This window comes from Hypomesus nipponensis, chromosome 6, assembly GCF_054491055.1.
Source record: "Hypomesus nipponensis isolate SF chromosome 6, ASM5449105v1, whole genome shotgun sequence".
Taxonomy (NCBI): domain Eukaryota; kingdom Metazoa; phylum Chordata; class Actinopteri; order Osmeriformes; family Osmeridae; genus Hypomesus; species Hypomesus nipponensis.
Window position 1 is genome coordinate 5,607,501 of NC_140366.1, and position 23,426 is coordinate 5,630,926.

At 46.2% G+C, this 23,426-nt stretch overlaps 3 protein-coding genes across 7 annotated transcripts in view; 1 reads left to right on the forward strand and 2 right to left on the reverse strand.

Annotated features, from left to right (window-relative positions):
• The window catches only part of txlnba (taxilin beta a), an 11,162-nt gene extending 389 nt beyond the window's left edge, over window positions 1–10,773 (forward strand). The window contains exons 2-12 of one of the 5 annotated variants that reach the window (XM_084699264.1): window positions 1,629–1,827; window positions 2,012–2,126; window positions 2,991–3,082; window positions 4,776–4,946; window positions 5,861–6,055; window positions 6,938–7,057; window positions 7,551–7,625; window positions 8,819–8,911; window positions 9,083–9,178; window positions 9,360–9,512; window positions 9,707–10,773. In XM_084699264.1, coding sequence (XP_084555390.1) covers window positions 1,642–1,827; window positions 2,012–2,126; window positions 2,991–3,082; window positions 4,776–4,946; window positions 5,861–6,055; window positions 6,938–7,057; window positions 7,551–7,625; window positions 8,819–8,911; window positions 9,083–9,178; window positions 9,360–9,512; window positions 9,707–10,519 — 2,109 coding nt within the window. In that variant the 5' untranslated portion in view covers window positions 1,629–1,641 and the 3' untranslated portion in view covers window positions 10,520–10,773. Of the gene's footprint in view, window positions 1–1,151; window positions 1,828–2,011; window positions 2,131–2,990; window positions 3,083–4,775; window positions 4,947–5,860; window positions 6,056–6,937; window positions 7,058–7,550; window positions 7,626–7,677; window positions 7,753–8,818; window positions 8,912–9,082; window positions 9,179–9,359; window positions 9,513–9,706 lie in introns of those variants that run through there. The other 4 variants (XM_084699265.1, XM_084699263.1, XM_084699262.1 and 1 more) reach the window with 4 other exon arrangements.
• A 392-nt stretch (window positions 10,774–11,165) lies between these two features.
• On the reverse strand, window positions 11,166–18,961 carry heca (HECA ribonucleoprotein granule regulator). Its single transcript, XM_084699238.1, has 5 exons — window positions 18,568–18,961; window positions 14,301–15,261; window positions 13,838–14,004; window positions 12,343–12,497; window positions 11,166–11,628 (listed from the first exon to the last, which is right to left on the reverse strand). The coding sequence occupies exons 1-5, from the start codon at window positions 18,728–18,730 to the stop codon at window positions 11,464–11,466; spliced, it is 1,611 nt and encodes a 536-aa protein (XP_084555364.1). The 5' UTR covers window positions 18,731–18,961; the 3' UTR covers window positions 11,166–11,463.
• A 414-nt stretch (window positions 18,962–19,375) lies between these two features.
• abracl (ABRA C-terminal like) lies at window positions 19,376–22,986 on the reverse strand. The gene is made up of 3 exons (XM_084699704.1): window positions 22,778–22,986; window positions 22,079–22,144; window positions 19,376–20,797 (listed from the first exon to the last, which is right to left on the reverse strand). The coding sequence occupies exons 2-3, from the start codon at window positions 22,137–22,139 to the stop codon at window positions 20,613–20,615; spliced, it is 246 nt and encodes an 81-aa protein (XP_084555830.1). The 5' UTR covers window positions 22,140–22,144; window positions 22,778–22,986; the 3' UTR covers window positions 19,376–20,612.
• Window positions 22,987–23,426: the final 440 nt, after the last annotated feature.

Here is a 23,426-nt window from a genome sequence, read left to right on the forward strand (position 1 = left end):
AGCAAGAAGAGAACTTGTCTCGTTTCATTTGACGGATTTTACAAACCCGATAAACATCTCTTGTGTGTTTTTATGTGTGTATGTTTGTCAATATGTAACAGTAGCAATGGCGAGGAATTATGTCAAGCTTTAAATGTCAAACAAGCCATGTGACCAGGCAGGGGTTTGCCAGTATATGCCTAATACAGGTCGTTAGGTAGCAAGGAACAACAAGTTTTTCTTTCCCCTGCCTCCCATTGCTTCATTCTACGTAGAAGGGCCATGGTTGACATCAGCAGAGACGTGTCTAGGAGGAGAAATAGCTTGACCATATTTAGAGGCTCCCAAAATAGTGAGGGGGTTGAGGAACAGGTGCTGTGTGGGGGGGGAGAGGGTAGAGTGGAGTGAGAGGTATCGAGTGAAAGAGAGGGAGGAAAGAGAGAGAGAGAGAGAGAGAGAGAGCGAGATGAGGGGAGACCGGGTGTGAGGGCTTGTTAGGGGGTTGCGTTGGGGAGAGGCGGGAGGGTGGGGTGCAAGCGAGCGAGAGGAGGGTGAGCAGCGGGCTAATTTGATCCTGATAAGCAGGGGCAGCGTCGGCAGCAGCCGCAGGAGTGGTAATCATGTCGCAACAGAGCCGAGCCACTGGGATAGACAGCCTCTGGATGCTTTGGGTTCATTCCACATGAAATCAGCCGCCGTGCCAGAAGCTTCTGGGAGTGGGTGGGGGGCCTGATGGTGGCAGGCCATATTTAACCCCCTCCCCCCCTCTCTGTCTCTCCTTGTGTGTCTCTCTCTCTCTCTCTCTCTCTCTCTCTCTCTCTCTCTCTCTCTCTCTCTCTCTCCTCTCTCCTCTCTCCTCTCTCCTCTCTCCTCTCTCCTCTCTCTTTCTCTCTTTCTCTCTTTCTCTCTCTCTCTCTCTCTCTCTCTCTCTCTCTCTCTCTCTCTCTCTCTCTCTCTCTCTCTCTCTCTCTCTCTCTCTCTCTCTCTCTCTCTCTCTCTCTCTCTCCCTCTCTCCCTCTCTCTCTCACATTGTCCTCCGGAGTTCTGTTGAATGCCAGCTGGGTCCTGGACTACTTTACCTTTTCCTCAACTCCCCCCACCTCCCCCCCCCCCCCTCCCCGCCCCCGCCCTCCTCCTGGGCACCTCCATGGAGAGTTGTGCTAAATACACAGGGTTGAGCCACTGGTTTCCGCTGTTTACAATTTTACAAATGTCAGACCTCGGCATTTGAAGCAATATCATTGCAAAACATGCATCGTTTACAGGGACCATCCCTTAGGCTAATGTATTACAATCTGGTAGAGGATCCCTGGGAGGAACTTTGCTGTTCTGTGAAATACCATCTGTGTTCATTCGGTACCATTGTGCCAAATTAGTAGTAGACTACAAGTAGACTGTAGAGGCCACCCACCTTATCTGTAAATCTCCTACAACAAACCATACAACCCTCTCTCATTGTGCAGCTCAGTCATTCTAGTCAAAGTTTGTAGCTTCGTATTTTGTTCCCAGGTTATTATAGACTTTTTAAACCAGCCAGCTTGTTGCAGTATGTTGCTTAACCAACCAGATTGTAGCTGTTGGTTGTCCAACCAACCAGCTTGTCGGTGTGAGCGGTCAAAACGAAACCAGCTGGCCGTTCTCTCTCGTAGCCAAACTCGAGTGATGGAGGCCAAGGTACAGGCAGTCCAGCCCGGTCCAACAGAGACCCTGGCCCTGGCAGTTTCCCCCAAGACCCAGGTCCAGCCAGACCCCCAGAGCCCTTCCTCAGACCCCATGGAGGAGTTCAGTCGGCAGCTTGAGGACATCATCAACACCTACGGTTCTGCCGACAGCCTGATGGACAAACAGGTAAGGCTGGCTCAGCTCGAGGAGCCTGGCAGCACCGGCACCTCCCAATCCATGAGTGCTCGGAGGGTCTCGCATCTTCCTGTCGTTTTTGAATGAAACTTGTTTGATGATATTTCACGTATCGACCAGAAAGAGTGCGAGGATTCGGAGTGCAAGGTGAAGATGTTTGGATTTGATTTTTAAGATTGTCATGGTGGAGCCCGAGGAAGACAAAATGGAGGAGGACCTTGACAATGTCACCAAGGAGACGGGTGCCAGCAAGGATCCGAAGGCCGAGAAGAAGTTGTTGAAGGGACTGGGTAGGTAAGAGTTGAGGTTAGGCCTTGGTTTGATTGAAGCTTTATAATACTTTTACAAACCATGTTATGGATTGGGCTTCTACATCATTGAGGAACATTGTAAAGTATATATGTGATCCCTGTAGTCAATTTTAGAACCCTGTAGACTACATTACAGTCCTATTGTCTATATTCAAGCCATGTAGTCCATATTATACCCATGAAGTCTTAAAATTAGTTTGTATTAGGCCCATGCAGTCTTAAATTGAGCCATGTAGTTTATGTTACGAGTCCAGTAATGGAGCCCTTAAGTCTGAATTAGAGACGCATAGATGCAGTCTATGTTAGAGCTATGTAGTCTATAATACAGCCATGTGTCTACATTTGCGACCTGTGTTCTATATTCCATCCCTGTAGTCTATATTTGAGCCCTGTAGAATCCGGAAACATAAACCTATCTTTCCAGCTTCACATATATATATATATATATATATATATATATATATATATTATATATGTATATATATATATATATTATATATATATATATATATATATATATATATATATATATATATATATATACATAAATGAAGCTGGAAAGATAGGTTTATGTGTATATATATTTATATATATAAAACAAGTCTTGTCTTACAACATGAGGTGCAGTATTCAGCGTGTATGCTATATAAAACCCGGACATTTAGTCCGTTTTCAGCCACAGTCTCATCCACTCTCCCCAGCTGTGGGTGCCAGAAACCAATCACTAGTATACTGGTGGGGGGAGGGGTGGGTGGGTGGGGGGAGGGGTGATGGGGTCAACACAGAACATCCCTCTCTTCATCCCTTCATTCCCCGCTCATCCTTTCATCCCTCTGTTTTCAGGGAAGGAAGCCTCGCTTCTCATGCAGAGCCTCAACAAGCTCCGGAAACCGGAGGAGAAACTGGAGGCTGTTCTCAAGCAGTATGCTGAGCTGGTGAGTCTCTCAAACCCTGGACCAGACCCCCCGAAAACAGCGCCAAGAACACACAAATAAATCAACAAAGAGAGAAATGGAGGGAGCGCGGAAGGGAGTGAGACTGGGCTGGATGGAGGGAGAGAGGGAAGGAGTAGATGAGGATGTGATCTTGAGAATTTTTTTCAGAGCCTTAAGATTATTATTACAAAGAATATTTCTAGGATGAAAGCCTTAACACCAAGTAAGTCTTTTTGCCCCAGCCTGAGAGACATTGTTGAATATTATTGCCTGGATTGATGTGTCAACATTTACTATAGTTTTATTTACAATTGCACACACAGACCAAAACACTCATACAAGCAATGTTATCTCTATTCTATTACATAATTACATTAATTGTTATGGCTTGATCTTGGACTTTTCCACTGTTCAAGTTTAATTTTATTTATATAGCACATTTAAAAACAGCCACACGGCTGGCCAAAGTGCTTCACAATGCGTTTGACCTTACACATACACTTAAGAATACACACGTACACAATTGAATAGAGTTCAAAAGCTAAAATAGGAATTATTAAAAATAGTAGACAAAATAAAATAATCAGTTTAAAAGAAAGTGCTATACGTAAAACCATACAAATATAAACAAACATAAGCCCCAGAGCAATCATGGAAAGGCTAGAGAGAATAGGTGGGTCTTCAGCCTGGTCTTTAAACTAACTTCCACTGCTGTGGAAAGCTCGGGCAAAAACGTTTCTCCTAAATATTCATGTCAAGAAAGCCAGCTGAGTTGAATTTAAATATTGAGAGGAAGAGAGAGAGAGAGAGACAGAGACAGAGAGATACAGAGAGAGAGAGAGAGAGAGAGAGAGACAGAGAGAGAGAGAGAGAGATACAAAGAGAGAGAGAGAGAGAGAGATACAAAGAGAGAGAGAGAGAGAGAGAGAGAGAGAGATACAAAGAGAGAGAGAGAGAGAGAGAGAGAGAGAGAGAGAGAGAGAGAGAGAGAGAGAGAGAGAGAGAGAGACTGTCAGGCAGACAGGCAGGCAGACTGATGGACAGAAAGAGAGCGCATGGTGAGATATTGAAAGCAGCTCGGTAGTCACCACCTTGACGATGACCTACATATCCTGCCTGCCTCTGCCTCTGGCACCGGCAACAGATCAGAAGACAGGGCTGTTAACCACAGACAGATAGACTCTGTAGAAACACACACCCCAGCCCTGCTGTAGGAGATAACACATCAGGAACAGGTTCACACAGGGGTACACGGCTGCTTCTCTCAAGACATTTATCATCTTGAAGCACAATGGTTGGAAAAAAACAGTTGTTTGACATTTTATCTCCAGCCACTTCTCCGTGTCAAGAGAATGAAAGAGAGTGGGATGACAGGAATCGCAAGTTATAGAACGGTCTCGGCGGATTAATATCCAGCCTTCTGTACTTGTAAAGTCAGCCAACCACAGTCAGCCAAGCAGCCAGCCAACCAGTCAGCCACACCAAATCCTCTTAGGACGTGTCTGTCTCTCTCTCTCTCTCTCTCTCTCTCTCTCTCTCTCTCTCTCTCTCTCTCTCTCTCTCTCTCTCTCCTCGTCTAGTCACCCATGCGTTTGTTAGCCAACAGTGCTCTGGTTTGTGTTGAGGCCAGCCACCGCATGTCATGTATATGCATCCTATCTGTGTTTGTGTGTGTGTGTGTGTGCGTGTCCAGGTGGAAGAGCATCGGGCAGAGCAGAGGCAGCAACGCGTGCTCCAGCAAAAGAACACCCACATGTTGAAGGACAGAGAACAGCTCCAATCCGAGCACAGCCGAGCCCTCCTGGCCCGCAGCAAACTGGAGGGGCTCTGCCGAGAGCTGCAGAGACACAACAAGACTCTGAAGGTCGCTCGCTCAGTCATTTAGGCCCAGTGTCCCAGATGTGGTTTAAGCTTAGTCCGAGCCCAACAACTTTTTCAATGGGGGTTTTCAGTAAATGTTGCTCTTTAATCTATATCTGACAAACGGGGCTGTCGGTTTGCTTTGGTGATTTGGTAGTTCGTTTCGTAGTTTGTAAATGAGTTTGTTACCCAGGACTGGTCATCTATCTTATGCTCCACTCAGGGAGTTGGTATTCTTAGGTTTAGCTTGAGTTTCATATTTGACTGTTTCTTTCCAAACATCTGTATCACAGTAATCACTCTTTGACCCTTAAACATGTATCCCTCTCCCTCTCCCTCTCCCTCTCCCTCTCCCTCTCCCTCTCCCTCTCCCTCTCCCTCTCCCTCTCCCTCTCCCTCTCCCTCTCCCTCTCCCTCTCCCTCTCCCTCTCCTTCTCCTTCTCTTTCTCCCTCTCCCTCTCCCTCTCCTTCTCCTTCTCCTTCTCCTTCTCCTTCTCCTTCTCCCTCTCCCTCTCCCTCTCCCTCTCCCTCTCCTTCTCCTTCTCCTTCTCCTTCTCCTTCTCCTTCTCCTTCTCCCTCTCCCTCTCCTTCTCCTTCTCCTTCTCCTTCTCCCTCTCCCTCTCCCTCTCCCTCTCCCTCTCCCTCTCCTTCTCCTTCTCTTTCTCCCTCTCCCTCTCCCTCTCCTTCTCCTTCTCCTTCTCCTTCTCCTTCTCCTTCTCCTTCTCCTTCTCCTTCTCCTTCTCCTTCTCCCTCTCCCTCTCCCTCTCCCTCTCCTTCTCCTTCTCCTTCTCCTTCTCCCTCTCCCTCTCCCTCTCCCTCTCCCTCTCCCTCTCCCTCTCCCCCTCTCTCTCTTCCCTTCTCTCTCTCCTTCTTCCCTCTCTCTCTCTCTCTCTCTCTCTCTCTCTCTCTCTCTCTCAGGAGGAGACTCTGCAGCGCTGTCGGGACGACGAGGAGAAAAGAAGGGAGATCACCACCCACTTCCAGAGCACACTCACCGACATCCAGGCCCAGATCGAGCAGCACAGCGGCCGCAACACCAAGCTCTGCCAGGAGAACGCCAACCTGGCCGACAAGCTCAAGAGCATCCTCAACCAGTACGAGCAGAGAGAGGAGGTACACACACATCCACAGGCCATGTGTGCGCGCACACAGAAACAGCAGACACATCCCACACACACACATACACACACACACACACACAGGTCATGTGTGCACGCGCAAAAACAAAGGCACACGCATACACATGCTCACACACACACAGGCCATGAGTGGGAACCCATAAACACGCATACACACATGCACACAGGTCATGCGTGTCCACACAAAGACATACACACCCTCACACATGCACACGCACGCACACAGCCAGTGATGATGAAACATTTGTTTTTCGGTCCCACCGGGTGGGTATTTGTGTTCAGCGAGGCAGTATGAGAAGTCTCAAGGAGCGAAGTGGACCTTTACTAATGTCCCTGCTCACGTCAGCAGATGGAGATGACCCAGCAGGGATGTTCTCGAGTTCGTCTGTCATAACAATAACAACATGCAAAAAAGAAAGAGAGAGAGTGAGAGAGAGAGAGAGAGAGAGAGAGAGAGACAGAGAGACAGAGAGAGAGAGAGAGGGGGGGGGATAGGGAGAGAGCAAGAAAGGTAGACAGACTCAAAAAGAGTCTGAATCATTCTGGAGCTTGTCAAGTCCAGTCACAGGAGAATACAGGAGAGAACATGACGAACTGTAAGTGACGCATACAAATCAGGTTCGGTCATAACACATACGCACAGACACACACAGACACACACACCCATACACACACGCGAAGAACTCCCTGCCAGTGTTGTAGCCTTTAGTATCTACTGCCATCCTCTGGTGGATGCTTACATGTGAATTTCGATCTACATTCTCCACCTGAAACCTCAGATCTCACATCAGAACACTATCTCAATGCACCAATATCTATCAGTGTGTGTGTGTGTGTGTGTGTGTGTGTTTGACAGAGTCTGGAAAAGATCTTCAAGCACCGTGACCTGCAGCAGAAGCTGTCTGATGCCAAGTTGGAGCAGGCCAAGGCTCAGCTGCAGGAGGCAGAGGAGAAACACAGGAGGGAGAAGGAATACGTGAGCTCCCACACACACACACACACACACACACACACACACACACACACACACACACACAAGCCTGAATACACAGGCACACACACACACACACACACAAGCCTGAATACACAGGCACACGCACACAGACAGGCCCGCATAGACACACACACACACACACATGCGCATTCCTGCTCCCACAGACCGACACGCACACATGCACTCACACACAGACAGGTCTGCATTGACACACACACACACACAAGCGCAAAGACAGGCGCAATCCAGCAGGAACACACAGGCACAAACATTTCATTCGTTCATTGACACACTCAATGCAATGTAAGTACGCTGCTAGATTTATCACTGAAACATGACATGATGACCTGTAGATCCAGTGATCTTTGCCGTTCCGTCTGTTTCCGTATCGACCGGTGTGTTGGTGTTGCTGTCATGACAACATGGTGTATGACGGGTTGCACCCATAGTAACCCCTAACTGTCTCATTTGCTAGTTGCTTAGGGAGGCAATTGACAAAACAAAGAAATGCTACACAATGAAGGAGCAGGAGTTGCAGATGAAGAAAAAGGTAAAGGTTTCTCCCTTCCCTCTCCCTCTGTGCGTGTTCTGTCTCTAACCAGTTACTGATACAGGCCGCAGAGTGGAAGATACAGGCTAAGCTACTGAGAGAGCAGGAGACAATCATGCAGGCGCAGGTGAATATCTGATTATTCTGATGCCCACCCCTGCCCCTCTCCAAGGCTCTCTGACCTCTGACCTCCTGGGGATGTCTCTTACAGGTCAGGGCCTTAGAGGCCGTAAACACCTCCAGTAATGAAGATGACTTTGTTGAGGGAAAATTGTCTTATCTCTCTCTTTCCCTTCATGCTCCCCAATCTCCCTCTTTCTCTCTTTTCTGCTCTCTCTTTTTCTCTCTGGCTCTGTGCTCTGATGAAAGAGACTGTTATTTCTATGGATATTAAATGTGACACAATCATGGGTGAGATTGATTATACAGTGAATTGAGCTGGGCTGAGGAACCACACTTTGCTAAATGCTAAATCATACAAAGATAAATGGCTTTCAGCTGGACACATAAATTACCGCTGACAGTTCCGTGTGGGCATAATGAACGGCTTAGAAGCCCGGCCCTTGTTTAACACTCTGTGTTTCCCCAACAGGAACATTAGCCAGCCCTCCAACTAAATACAATGACAGAGTTACAAAAACAACATTAATTATATTATTGCAACCAGGGATCAATGATGATATATCATACCATTGGGCCAAGACTCCACATTTCCGATACAGTCATAGGAAACAGTCCTCATTTCCCCGTGCAATCACATAGCGAAGACTCATTCTGCACTTTTTGACACGGATATTATCCTGTGGCTGTGTTAGCTGAAATGTTGTCAAATCAAAAGCTTTATGCTTTAGATTTTATATTGTGAGATTTTGATTTTATGATGTGAGATTGCCAGTCATAGCCATGTCTATGTACACTGTGATGCATGGGATGAGCACATATAAATGGTTCAATTTTGTCAAACATGGAACATCGTTGTTTCTATTGGTTCCATTCAATCAGACAAATAATTAAATCATTAGTCAATATTGTCATTCTATATAGTACTTGATCGCTGGTCTGGGAATTAACTGCTAATTATGAAAATGGATGTTTTGACTGCTGATGAGTAGCCATGTGATGTTATTTGAACATGTGAATTGTATGAGACAGTATACTATACAGAACGCACTTGTGTGTCTGTCCCTCTCCAGCTGGTGCTGTATTCCCAGAAGTTTGATGAGTTCCAGACCACACTGTCCAAGAGCAACGATGTGTATGCCAGCTTCAAGCAGGAGATGGAGAAGGTATGTGGGCCCTCAAAATAAACCAATAAACCCGTTTTTACAGCTAAATATTTGCAGGCCATAAATGTTTTTTCAAAAGTTTTCAAAAACGAACAAAAAAAAATCTTATATGTCTGACTGTCATTTTTCCATCCTTCCTACTTAACCAAACAACAAATGCATATCATCCAGATGACTAAGAAGATGAAGAAGCTTGACAAAGAGTCAAATATCTGGAAAACGAGGTTTGAGAGCTGCAACAAGGCCCTTGTCGAGATGATCGATGAGGTAAGGGCAGGAGCACACATACACATTTAAATACGCCACAAATTTAGATACCGGCCATTCATCTCTCTCTCTCTCTCTCTCTCTCTCTCTCTCTCTCTCTCTCTCTCTCTCTCTCTCTCTCTCTCTCACTGTCTCTCTCTCTCTTTTCCTCCACTGTAATCCTCCATCGCACTCCTGTCAGAGGGCAGAGAAGGAGAAGGAGTTTGAGTTGTTCTGTCTGAGGATCGACAAGTTGGAGAAGCTGTGCCGTGCGCTGCAGGAGGAGAGACAGTGCCTCTACACGAGGATCAAAGACATACGCCACGCCTCCGCTGAGGAAGCCACACCCACCCAGGTGATTCATCGGTTCATTGGTTACCTGATGAATGGATGGACTATAGATAAGACAGGCAGATTACTACACGCCACGCACTATTTGCATGTTGCTTTGGATCAAAGCGTCTGCTAAACAGAGAAAAGCAGACCGTCACGTAAAATAGAGAGAATCATAACATCCCGACCAACACCCAGTGGGTTCTGTTCACACAGACTGACCCAGAGGTCCCTGCGGCGCCTCAGTTGCTGATCCCAGACCTGGAGCTACCGGAGGATGACGTACTGACAGAAGAGATGTCCAGGCTGTCGGCAGAGCAGGCCAGGCTGCAGGCCTTCGCTGCCTCCCTGTTGGCGCCCTCTACTGCAGGGGAGGATGATGACGACTCAGACAGTGAGGAGGAAGGGGAGCTGGTCGCTGAACCTGCCCAGACCGGGGCCCATGTCTCGGTTCCAGCCCTGCCCCGTCCGGTCTCTGAGCCCAAACAAGAACCAGTCGACGATGAAGAGGTCCAGACGTGTTCAGAACCAGCTCCAGCCCCGGAAGTCCAGGTTGTTCCTTCCGAATCCTCCGTATCAGCGCCCGTTCAAGCTGACAAGGTCCAGGAGTCTCCAGAACCACAGGTGGTCCCGGATGTACAAGTCGTTCCTGCTGAATCCTCCGTACCAGCACCAGTTCCGGCAGAGGAGATCCAGCTGTCTCCAGAATCAGTGCCAGAAGCAGAACCAGAACCTGCACAGGTAGCTGTCACACTATCCTCAGCACCGCTTCCAGAGAAGGAAGATGCCAGGAAGGGAACTGAACCCATCCCATCTGCAGCAGAACCAGGCGAGCAGGCCTCGGTAGCAGCTAAGGTACCAGTAGAAGAGGTGAGAAAGATCCACAAACCGAATCCAGCACCAGAGCCAATGCCTGGAGCAGCTACCTCAAAAAGAAACACAGCCAAGCCCGCCCCCTCCAGGGCACAGCCAACCAGAGGAGGCCCCTCTAAGACACCCAAGAAGAAGAACTCTAAGAAAGCGAGCTGAGAAGTGAGGGGTTTTGAGCGTGTGACGGTTAGGATGTGCTGTATGAGCAGCTTTGTTTGTCTAGACTGGTGCACCTGCAGAGTTCTCACCTTGGAGTGAGGTATATCAGATGGCGAAAGACACAGAAATGTACTATACTTTTCAGATACTGTACAAAGACCTTCCAGACTGTTGTAGGTCAATGGAAACAGCCACAGAATGTTGTGTTTTGAATCCACAATGATGTAACTGGAATAAAGGTCTTTGTAAAGACACACCTGGACTGGAGTTTGTCGGAATACACACACCTGCATGCACACACACACACGCACAGACTCACACACACTCTCAGACACCTTTTACAATCTGACCCACCTGATTCACACTGACTGAGTTTGGGATCCACGGAACAGGTGTTTCCATGGCAACTCTGGCAAAAAACAATCACTGGTGCTGAGGAGACAGTCTTGTGTCCCGCAGTGAGTCAGCTATCCCATAATTTAGCTGTCAGTTACAAATTGAGGCCTTTAGATGGCGCCTGTGATATTCTGCATTCTCCTACCTACTCACCATCTTTGCCTTGACCATATTACTATCTAAAGATTATTTTATGCTAAAACACATTGATCAAAGACAACACAGGTAACTTTCTCTCCTTTATTGAGAGATTATTTTCATTCTTTGAGTAAAAAAAGCAAATTTGGCATACAGATACATTCACTTGTCACAGTATGATGTGTAGCTTGTATTCTTAAGTGCTTGTGTTCAGATCTACCAGTGACCTTGTCAGAAATGGTAGAGAGCGGAACCATACTCTTTTCTAAAACATACAAAAAGAAAATGCTGAAGACTATAGCTCGTAGTGTTTGTAAGGCCCGGAAAATAACTCTCTTAGATATTTATATATATTTAAAAAAAACTAAGAGGAACAAACTAATGTCACTAACATGCATACACAACATGTGTCAATAGGCCTCCAGGACTTTGAAGGAGGAGAATGGCTTGACAAAGTGGTAGTCCAGGTTTCCGCAGTGGGGGCACTGCTGAACGTTGCTGTACTCAGAGAAATACTGCATCCCTATGCGGACATCCACCACTGGTTTCCCACAGTGCTTACAGTTCAGTCGGGCCTGGGGAGACAGGGGGGAGGGGGTGGGAGAGAGAGAGAGCAGAGGAGAGGGTTAGCCTCCTATGGGTTGGCATTCCCAGCCCGTCCCCTGGGACCGTTTACGACAGTGTTCTGTCAGAGGTTTTGGGTGGCTGGCTGGTTAATACTGATAACAAATCCCATCACCCCACCGCCCCCCACCCGCCAATTCATTTCTCTGTCGTTATTGGTGTATGCATTGATGTGTTCGTGCGTCTGTGTGCGTTTGTGTGTGTGTGTGTGTGCATGGTGTGGTGTGTGTTTGTGTGTCAAGGTGAACTTACGCCACATTCTCATTCCAGCGTAGTGGTCCGTGTATAGTGGGTGTGCTCATCATTTTGGAGCCGCACCGATAGGCTAATGTGCTGTACTACAATGCAGGGTGGTTCTGGGGGGGTGGGGGGGCAGGACTTGGACCCTGTGTGGCCCTGCTAAATGTAGAGTCTGAATAATTACAAACATGGTCTTTTGCCTGTTAAGAAAACTACATGACGACAATAATGTTTAATATAACAGGCCCCTCTAACAGTACACCTGGCCCCCTGCTTGGCCCCCCCAGTGGAATGTTCTAGAACCTCCCCTGCGCTCCACTCTCAAGAGTGACACAGCGTTCACACAGGTGCACGTGGCGGTGAAAACGTGGCGTTCCGCCCACTGAAGCGACCGGGACACTCGATCGCCGGAGGTTGCTACCCACCTGACAGCACGGCGACGCCGCCAGGATATCGTAGGTGTACATGGTGCCCAGCTGGTGCCAGCTCCCATCCCACCTGGACTTGCACTTGATGCACACGATCTTATGGACCCCCTCCAAACAATCCACGCAGATGGCATAGAGATGCATCAGTCTCCCTGCAGTCCACACACACACACACAAACACACACACCACACTCAACTAAAAGGCAGTACACACACACTACAGCGAAATGAGCGCACGCTAATGGGAAGTCTATCATTCAGATGCATATTAGCCAGGTACATCAAACACTGGATCAAAGCATATAACTGAAGCCCCCACATTGAAGTGGTGAGCAGCCACTTCAAGGCCTATCACCATTGCATATGCACACTACACAAGATTACACTCATGTGCCATAACGATGACATGGTTATATATTTGTGTCGATATGAAAGCATTTAGTTTGGTCGCGCTTGTTAGGGCAACAGGGATACAGAATGTGTGTAGACTGAAGAGAAACAACCGCTATTCTTTATGTTTTGCACTTTCTTCTAGGGATTGACAGTGTGACATTATGATGCAATATGATGGTGAGATCCGCAGTGGTTCTGGCCTCTTGTAAGCCACATGTTCATGTCTAAATGTATTTGTTTGTGTCCCTATGGTTGTGTTGTCTTTCCTACCGAAGCAAAGTCCTTGTACGTGTGAACTGAAACTGGATTCAGATCCTTTGGTTTCTCCCCTCTCTCACATTCACATGTCAACTTAGAGCTTCCAGCGAATAAACAGCATCTCCCGACCAATCAGCTCTTGCTTCTGCTTCCAATTTAAAGCCCACCTGTTTCCTGTTGATCAGTTAATTGATTCTGTGTTTGTGCTGTTTGTTACAGTCGACTTGGTTCGCTGTGTCATTCGTTGCTGGCGGCTATTATTTGTTAGTTGTGTTTCGAACTTGGATATGCAGTTTATCATATATCATATCATCCTCTTGTTTAGTGTTGACTTATTTCAGTTTTTTACCTATATGCTGTAAGTTGCTTTTTGTTTGGTTTGGTCATTTGCACAGGAGCAAGGGGACAGGTAAGCTGAACATGGGCATACACCACTTCACAACACTACTTGTTATACACTACTTCCTAGAACTTACAAGTGTGCTTGTAAGTACACTTGTAAGTACAGCAGACTTAAGTATGTACTTTTGTTACAGAGGCATGATTTGGGTTAGGAAGGTTATTAAGCACTTTTTTTCAGGGTTGCAACACCTGTAACACCTGTGCTCTGAGAAGATTTACCTTCACACACACTACGCACACATGCGCCCGCACACACACACACACACACACTCTCAGCTTGACGAGGAAGTCAATCACACCGAGTTCTTTTCAGCCCCGCTCTATCTCAACTGGCTCGTAGGGACATGCAAAATCAAGGGAGAACAATCCTACCAGAAAGCTGCATGCACAGTATGTATGGGCGTGTGCGTGCATGTGTGCGTGCATGGGTCACACCCACCTTGCAGGTGACAGGGCACGTCGTACTCGATCTCGTCGTGTCTGGAGGGGCTGAGGAACAGCGTACCGTCCACCAGAGGGAAGTGCTCGAACACGGGCAGCGTCCGGTGACACAGGGCACAGTTCACCATGTTCCTGTGGCTGGCGCTTAGGGCTGAGAGGATGAACCTGGGGGACGCACCCTGGATGTTAGCATTCCAGCAGACCTACTTCTTCATGATGACATGCTCCTCTTACCCAACAAGACTGTAAACACATTTAGGCATCTCATCGATGAATAAACCATGAGCTTGTCTTGGGTTTTAAAACGTTTCGCCACACAAGTTTATATTTAGCCAAATATAATATAATTTGGCAGGAACCAAATAGGGTTCTTTAGGGTTTTCCTATCGTTCTACCACTTAATTGAGCTAAGAACATTTTTGGAACCCCTGAAAACATTTAGCAACAACCAGGTGTATGACCTGCGTAGCTCCTCCCCTTGGCCAGTGTGGGCGTCGTCCTCCATGCGGACGTGGTAGGTGTTGAGCTTGTGGCGGGGGACGTGAGTCAGCAGCTCTGTCAGGTCCAGCCTCCTCAGGAACTGCACCTGTACCTCCCCCCCCATCCCGCCGGGGGTGAGGCGGGGCAGGGGGAGTGGCAAGGGGAGGACCACGCCTGGGTCCAGGTGAGCCCCTCCCATCACACCCCGCCCCAGGACTCCGCTGGCCAATAAGTGCTTCCGGTGGGACTCCATGTGAACGGCTGTCTTCAGGAACTCCCCAAGGTGGCGGGACCCCCGGGGGCCGCTGAAGGCAGCGGGGGGAGAGAAGAAGGAGAAGCCCGAGGGAGGGGACTGTCCCGGGGAGTCGCAGGGTGACCGAGGGCCCAGAACGCTGCTGGAGAACAGGCCCCTCTCCAGCGAGCTCTGGTGCTCCAAGGACTGCCTGTGTGGTAGTTCCTGGCTGGAGGCCCGCTGGGCCAGCTTCCCTCCTCCTGCAGCTCCCCCAGGGAGCCTACCCTTCTTGGGGTCGTCCAGCGGCTCCAGCCCCCCCACAGCCCCGGCCAGCCCAACTGCTCCGGCCTTGCCCAGGCTCTTCTCCGGCTTCTTTTTGCGGTCGTCCTGCGTGCGCCTGACCTGGTACCAATCCGTGTCCTTCTTCAGGTGACCCTGGCCACAGCGGCAGGAGCAGAACCTGAAGGCCAGGTCGTAGCCCTTCTTGGTCCACATGTTCTGTCGGCACTGCTTCTCGTTCCAGGAGCGGGCGCGGCCGATACAGTTGAACTGGACCAAGATGCTGCTCTCCCACTCGTAGAAGCACTGCAGGTGCATCCAGTTGCCATAGGGACAGAGCTCGCTGTTGCACAGCACGCGCTGGTAGTCGTCCTTGTCCAGGTGGATGGGCCGGCCCAAACTGCACACCAGGGGGGTGGCACATGGGGCCTCTACAGGGGTCAAGAGGTCAAATATCTTCATTAGACACTTACGGTATATGACACAGACTTCAGAACTTTAGAACTATACCAAGGGGGGTCACTAGGGAACCATAAACCTGTTCTTCTTCCAAAAATAAAAGAGCAGGACACTTTTGGTTCCACTAATGGTTCTGGAACTCTCCGTTATGCACGCTGCAATGTTTCTGTGCAGCTGTCGAAACATTTAGCACACACGCACATTCTCGGACAGATGACACAGGTGAAGGAGATCATGTTAGATGCAACAAATGTGCATCGTAAATACATGTAAGGGGGGCTGCACAAGCAATATGCATTTACAGCAGCACAGCATCCCTTTCAACACCGTGTGGTCGAGTGCAAGTGGAATACCTTTCCCAATCTCCTCACCCCATCCATAGATAGGCAGGACCTAGTGGATCTCAGTCAGACCAGCCATGGGTCATGGATGATAGCTGGAGTACATGCCTTCGAAACATTTGCCCGTGCATTACGTTTAAGACAATCAAGTCCAGTTCACACCTTTCACCACCACTTCAAGCCCAAGACACTTACGCTAGTTAGGTGACAAGGCAAAGCCACTGATAATGTATTATTGTAATAGGCTACTGTGCTTTGTGTTGTAGAAATACAATTAACGTTATGTATGAACTAGGCAATGTTTAACAAGTTTGAAGGGGTTTGGTGATCAATTGGTTAGAGACATGTATAGTCAGTCTTAATAATGTAACTTTATTAAACGGATTATGCTGGCTTTAAAGGGAGGTTAGTGTGGTATTACAAAAATACAATAGGAATACAACAAGATCAAAAGATCAAAGATCAAAAGATCAAAAAAAGATCAAATGTATTATCTGAGGATGACATTAATATCATCGTGTTTATCATAATGTCACCTAACAGTCTAAAACACAACAGTGGGATTTATTGGACATATCACACTAACTAAATTGAGTTGGGGTTTTTTGTCAATCAAATCTGAAGTATCAGAATAGTGTGGAAGCATCCTACAGGCAGGGGAAACCATTAGGCCAAGGGAGTGAATGAATCAAGAAGAGCTATTTTTTTCTTCTTCTGCTATCCGCAGGAGACCTCAGGAAAGAAACTCCTTGAATCCTAACCGGGGGGGTATTCCAGAAAGCAGGTTATGCGACATACCCAGTTAAGTTAACTCCTCGCATGACAGCCAGCGTTGCAGCAGCATTGCCAGTCAGTTGCTGCAACATTGTGTGTCAGCTGGAGAGTTAACTTACCCGGTTATGTCGCATAACCAGCTTTCTTGAATACCCCCCTGGTGTTCAGTTCTGGTCTTTACTGTCCCACCGGGGGAAATTCCATAAACAGTCGCAGAAGCTACTGCTCCTCTTCAAGCTTCACCTTGGCTAACTACTCTTCTGCTTGGCCTAGCGGCATCTAAAGCAGCACTTAGGATGGGCGCAGTCAGTGTGCCCATGATAACTGAGATGTGGTTACTTTGTTAAATACTTTTAGAACTATGGACATTTGATCCTTGATCTTCTGTTGCACTTTCAAACCACACTGTTTGTATGCTGCTTCGGAGTAAGTAGATGTAACGTTTCAATGTACTGCAGCTGTGGACCTGGTACGATGGGAGTTGTGGAGGTCAGGGCCTGATTTAACATGGTAGTGCCCTGTTGGAAGAAAGCTGTCTCTGCATCTGCATTTAAACCACTAGATGTACTGTACTTACTGCACACATCATCGTGCGCTTATCTCAGTGTGGGCTGGGGTAAGCACAGTGAGGGGAGAGCGGTATTTATTATTGCTTATGGTAACATCATTTCGTGAGTTTATCTGTATGATCTCTAAATTTGATTCGATTTGATGTAATTTATCCTGGAAGGGAAATTCAGATGTCACCGCAATAGGCTACTGTGTAATCCAACGACCAACAAATGGGAAATAACCATCAGGTGACTCTAACCTATCCAGTTCAATTTCAGAAGAGCTGAAGTTGGCAATCTGTAAATAGCTTCTTGATGGTATGAGCATCTACTATGATCCACAGGGGACTCACATTACATAAAGTGTCATCTTGATTTTTGCCAAAAGCCAGTACAGCTATATTACCATCGCCTATCACCCCACATTGTTAACATCTAGAGGCAAAAACAAACAGTACCACCAAGGACTCTCTAATGGTTTGTTCCTTTTATCAATACTAACCAAGGTCAAATAGCTTTTCATTTCTATGCACTTCAGAAGTGCAAGGACATCCATATTACTTTTAAGATTCGCCACTCTGACATTAGGTTGAGCGTTTAATCTTTTAGAATCTTATAAGAATTTGTCAGCAGGGCATTCAGCTTCAATGGGATTTTTCCTTTTCATAGACAATTCATTAAAAAATCATCTTCAGTGATAATAATTCCGGGGACGGCACAGTGACATGGTTATAACCATGTTGTTTCTGGGCAAACTTCCCTTCACCAGAATGGCATGAGAAGTCAAATGAGGAAATGCATAACAACATAATTTACAATTACAAGATTTCCAGAGCTAGATTTGAGAGTTTTACCTAGTTTGTGTGATTGTTTGTGTGTTTGTTCACGTGTGTGTGTGCGTCTATGGGTTTCCTCTTTTGATTTCCTGTACATCAACCAATCTTCCACAAGCCACCATGCCTACTGCACAGCCTTACAATGTAAGACAGTATAAGGCCTTACTGCCCGACATACCGCAACAGTACCACAAAAGAAAACTTATAGGACAGCCCTAGTGCAGCACACCCCCAGAAGAAATGACCTCCTAAAACTGTCAGTGAGTGATTTAATCTGCGTCCTAAGATTCGATGTCTGTACAATATACGGGATCCAAACGGGCTGTGGTGCCATATTGTATCATATTCTGTTGATAGAGTGATTCCGTGAGGTTTTCAGATGCAAGAATGTGTCTGCACAAGTGCATGCTTGGGGGGTCGATTTATCTAACCCAGGCTACACAATTACTATCAACAGCTAAGGTATTAAATGAAGTTGAACTTGAGAGCTCAGACATGAGGGGAGGTTACCCTGCATCAAGGCCATGACTAAAAACATGGATAATGTGCGTTGTGATATTACTGGATGTCAACACAAGTGGCCATTAAAATATGTGCACAGTACCCGATCAAAAACACAAAACCATCATAAAACGTTCACGATGTTCTCTGCAACAGTGTGCAGATAAAAACAATGCATTGTGAAAGCAGTATGTCGTGTGCGCACAAGCAAGATTCTCCCTGGTAATCTATTGCATTAATAACTTAAGTCGTGCATGTTTTGACACAACTCTCACCACTTATGTGTTCGTTTATCGGTGCAGCTGTAGCCCCTAGTAATGCTGTCGCTAGCCCGGGCGCTCCTCCAGTTGCGGCCGCACTGGCTCCATTTTCTTGTTCGTCTCCACTACTGTTGGTGCGTTTGCTCCTTTTCCCCTTGTTGCTTTTCTGGTTGGGCATTTTACTGAGATCCACGTATCAATAAAATCCCCTATCAACGGCTGTTGTGGAATGACATCTCAGCGGATTCCATTTGTTTTGATTGAGGTATGCAATGTTGCAACTGACGTCTTCTTGATTGCAGGTCTACAGTTTTTCACAGCTATAGTATAACACCATCGATTTCTGCAGTTATGACAGCAAAGGTAACATACCAAAGAGGCGTGTCCGTCTCTTGTTTTGATTCCTGCTCTGAATGTGGATCGGTCAGGCGCTGTTTTCATCCAGCCTTCATGACGTAGCAAGCACAACCCCGCCCCCCCGACCAAAGTTAAGTTATTATTAGACTTTCCAGCCAGGGACTCCCGTCTAGCGCGCAAGGGGAACCCAAATTATAGCACAACCCACAGTACGTCCAGTAGGCCTAGTACCGAGGAAGGGCTATTCTAATGTGACATATCGAAGATGCATAGAACAACTATCTGCATTCTCTGGAGATCTTTGCCTGTATCCCTGTCAGGGAACCATGTTGCACATATTAGGAAATTGAGGACCTGATACTTGACATGAAAAAGTATCGAAAATGTGACACTTTCATGTGCAACACAAATGAATTGACTTAGAGCTACAGGATGAAAGTTGTCAAATCAGACACAGAACTCAGTGTAAAGGTGTTAGGGTTCTGGTTTATTTTGTGCTTGCCATTATTATTGCCACTAAAACACAACTTTCGCTTCACCTTGGCCAAGTCTGGTCAGACAGGCAGGCATGGTGTTATATTATGAACAGTGCAGAACCTTTGTTATTTTTGTCGTTCATCTTGCACGGCACTTCCTTGCCCAATTACTATTGCTCACCATATCAAGTTTTATATCTATGCAAACTCTGAGAGCAAAACACCTTGTATAATAAGGTCGTTGTTGGCCCATAAACTGTGATCAGTTCACCATCAGAATTTGCAGTTACAATCAAGTACATTAAAGTTCCATCCAAATAGCAAAATAAAAAACTGAACTGATCCCAGCCCTGCTTAGAACGCAACAGAGTGTATCCAGAAAACTGACAATGACATAATTTTTTCACTTAAATACATTCAAGTACAAGTTTTATGTCTTTGGGAACAAATGGCTACATTATCTGGAATGACAGCAAAAATGACCTAACTGGACTGGACAGAGGAAAAAGGGTTGTACACAGGCCATTGCTACCCCCACAGTTTAAAGCACAGGTTAGTAACACAGTTTGGTCGTGTTAATTAAGCCCTGAGCAGAACCAAAGCAAAACCGACATTGGTTATTTGGCACAAATCTTTGTCTTTTAATACCGCTAAAGATTGCACAGAAAAACCCATTGGCTTAATCCTCCCTGCTTTGTCCGAAGGCAAAGGTTTGAATGGTAAATTTGAGAAAAAGACATTCTTGCTCTGATATAAAGCGACCGGTACTCAAACTTTTTATCTAAAATGAACACGTGCAAAAAGCCTTAATGGAAACACTTGAAATCTTTGTTATCCTATTTAAAAGTCATTTAAGTCTTAGAAATGGCATACAAAGTCTACAAGAGGTAGCAAAACAACTATGTAAACAATGCATGGAATCGTTTTGGTGACATTAATCTTACAAGATTCACAAAGGAGGCGTCAGATTTGAAACACCGTAGGAGCGTTTGAATTTCATTTCTATAAAATACTTTCAACATCATGAAAAAATCCATATTCCAATGTTTTGTGTGTGGTATACAAAATGTTACATTCTGAACCTGTACATAAAGTCCTGAAAGTGTTTTGAAACGCAGACTGACATTTGTCACCCCCGGTATCTGAAATACCAACGCCTCCCAACAGGGTTCATACTGACACACTCCGACACATAAGCACATGCAAACACTGAAACACAACCGTGGATCATTCTTGCAGAAGAATGACATCCACATTGTCGTGGACACCTTGGAGTAGTAGCTCTCCCTCAAACGTGACAATTTTCTTCCTCTTGGCTGCCCTCAGTGTTCCGACCAGTGCCTCAAAGATGTTGGCACACCTGTCATCGCTGAACAGCACCCCGAACTTCACGCTCGTCTTTCCATCCGCATCTGTGAGGCGACAGGAAAAAAATGGTCCAACAGTCAAGAAAATATTACCGAGACAACTTCATGGACCTTCTTTAGTTTGGTCAGTAGGAGGGGCTGGATGGTGTTGAAGGCACCGGGAAGCCTTCAACACCATCCAGCCCCTCCTACTGAGATGCAAGCTGACAGATATGAGGGCGGCCTCACACCTGGTGACCTGGATTACAGACGACCTCACAGGCAGACCCCAGTATGCCAGGCTGAGGGACAGGTCCTTTGAGACTGTGATCAGCAGCGCTGGCATGCCAAAGGGGACTGTACTGTCTCCTGTGCATTTCTGACTACAAGTACAACTCCTGAGTTATGCCACATGCAGATGACACTGCAATGTTGTACTGGAGTATTTTGTTCCTCAGGCCGTGTGGCTGTTCAACTATTCCCAGCAATGGCTACGTCATCTTTCTGCAAAACGTGCACTTTTATGTGTTTTATGTGTAAATATTTATATCCGGTTATTTTATCCACAGAAATCATTAATATTGCACTGTTTCAGCTCTCTGTAGTAGTTCTTGTGGCTACATTGCAATTTCACTATAAGATTTTTATTCTTATGTGTATTGGTGCTTTGTATGTGTCAAATAAGCTACTGGATGCCTACATTTCCCCCGGGATCAATACATTATCTATTCATCTATCTACTTTTAGTTCAAAAAGAACCTTTCCTCGATATAACTATTGCACAATATTAGGCTACTCCTGTGTCAGCTGGGAAGCATTTTGAGTTTTCTCAAATGTACATTCTCAAATAACAGAAGACTTGCAGAATCTGCCAAATGCAAGTCCTTTTTGCAGTGTGTAATGTAAAAGAAGACACTACTCTCTCAAAACAACATATCTGGCAGCATATGGCTTGGCATTTGTTCCCTTAACCTTGCGGGGGCATGTCTTTGAACCCCTTCCGGACCAACCCTCTGAGACTGAGCCATTCATTACAGGCACAGAAACACAGTGGAATAGCCATGCTATCACAGGCCATGGCAGCTGAAAAGTAAAGAGAGAAAGCATGCCAATGTAAATAGACATGAACATGCCTGGGGATTCTCAATAAGAATGTAAAGTGGCCATGCTTATATGGAAAAGTCAGACCAAGCCCTGTTCAGCAGCTACAACCACCAAGCACTCCAGATCGTAGATTTGAACTAGCCTGGACAGGTATTCACATGGATGAACTTCAGACCGTTTTCCTGTGTTATTAGTTTAATCTACAATTGAAGTGGAGCTGAACAAACACATTGTGTTACTTACTTTTGCTGCCAAGACGCTGGATCTCCTCGACAAGGAGGGATACTTCGTGCTGGACATTCATTTTAACTATAAGAGAAAATGTATATAAGATCTTCAGATTATTTCTGCGGTTTATGATTTGTCCCTAACAATCATTAGTAGGCTGTTGTTGTGGGGGAGGGGTGGGGTGTTACAGTAGGCACCGGGTTATTGGCTGGCCTCATTTGTATAGGCTATTACGCCAGACATAAACCATCACTCTTACGAAAAGTGTTACGCTGTTCTGGACATTAAAATTTACATTCCTACTGACATTCTAATGAAGATATATAACATTGTAACCATCTACGCGTTAGACTCGAGATTCAAACTTCTTTCAATGCGGAAGTGGCTGTATGGATGTGAGTAAACCCTTTAGACCGTTTATAATCACAATTAAATTAGCTATACGCAGCTGAATGTCCGATGTGGTCTGTGGTCCATGGGCAAACATGTGTCTATCAGTTATTATAATCATCATAAATTATTATGTGATACACTGACATGTCTTGTATGGCCAGCTCTGGGCGGACAATAGGGAACACAGCCTGAGCGGTTAATTATTGGTTGAAACCAAGAAGTGAACCAATAATAATAATAATAAAAGCTACACAAGTCTAAACCAACTAACATAAATCAACACAGCTATTTAAAGGTGGCTTTAATTATCACAATATTTACCTGAGTTGTATTTGCCGTAGATTCTGGAGTTCTGCAGCTGCACTGAAAGATACAAGCAGCCAGACGCGAGTAGCCTACCTCACCAGGAATGGTGGCGCTGTTGCTGACGTCACGTGCCATAACTCCTCCCTACCCTAGGCGGCACATACTATGAATATGCATTCTAACAAGTGCCTGTTGTAAATAACTTGCTGTCAATTCTCCATCTATGTTCTTTGCAGAAATGTCCGCCTATCCAGGGTTCGAAATGAGGGACACTGGGCAGATCCGAGACCCTCTAGTCTATAAGGACCCCCCCATAATATAAATTCAAAAAAAGTTCGGAAACGTTATTTCCGTCGATTATTCCTCCCCTTCAATAATACCAATTGGTATTGTATTTTATATCGTTAGAAAGCTTGATTAGTCACCTTCACAACGAGGTTGAACTTGTAAGAATTGTGCATTCGTGGATTGAGCAACACAGCTAACCGTGTGGGTAGCGGCCCCCAATAAATTGCCCAAATTCCCTGCAATATTCACGCGTTCAAATACACTGAGCTGCTTTAAGCAATGGAGCCATGGATACGCTACGACAGCCAGGCAGTTCACAAAAGTATTTCATTGAAGCGGGCACATACAGTGGCAGCTACGCCGTTGGATCAATCAT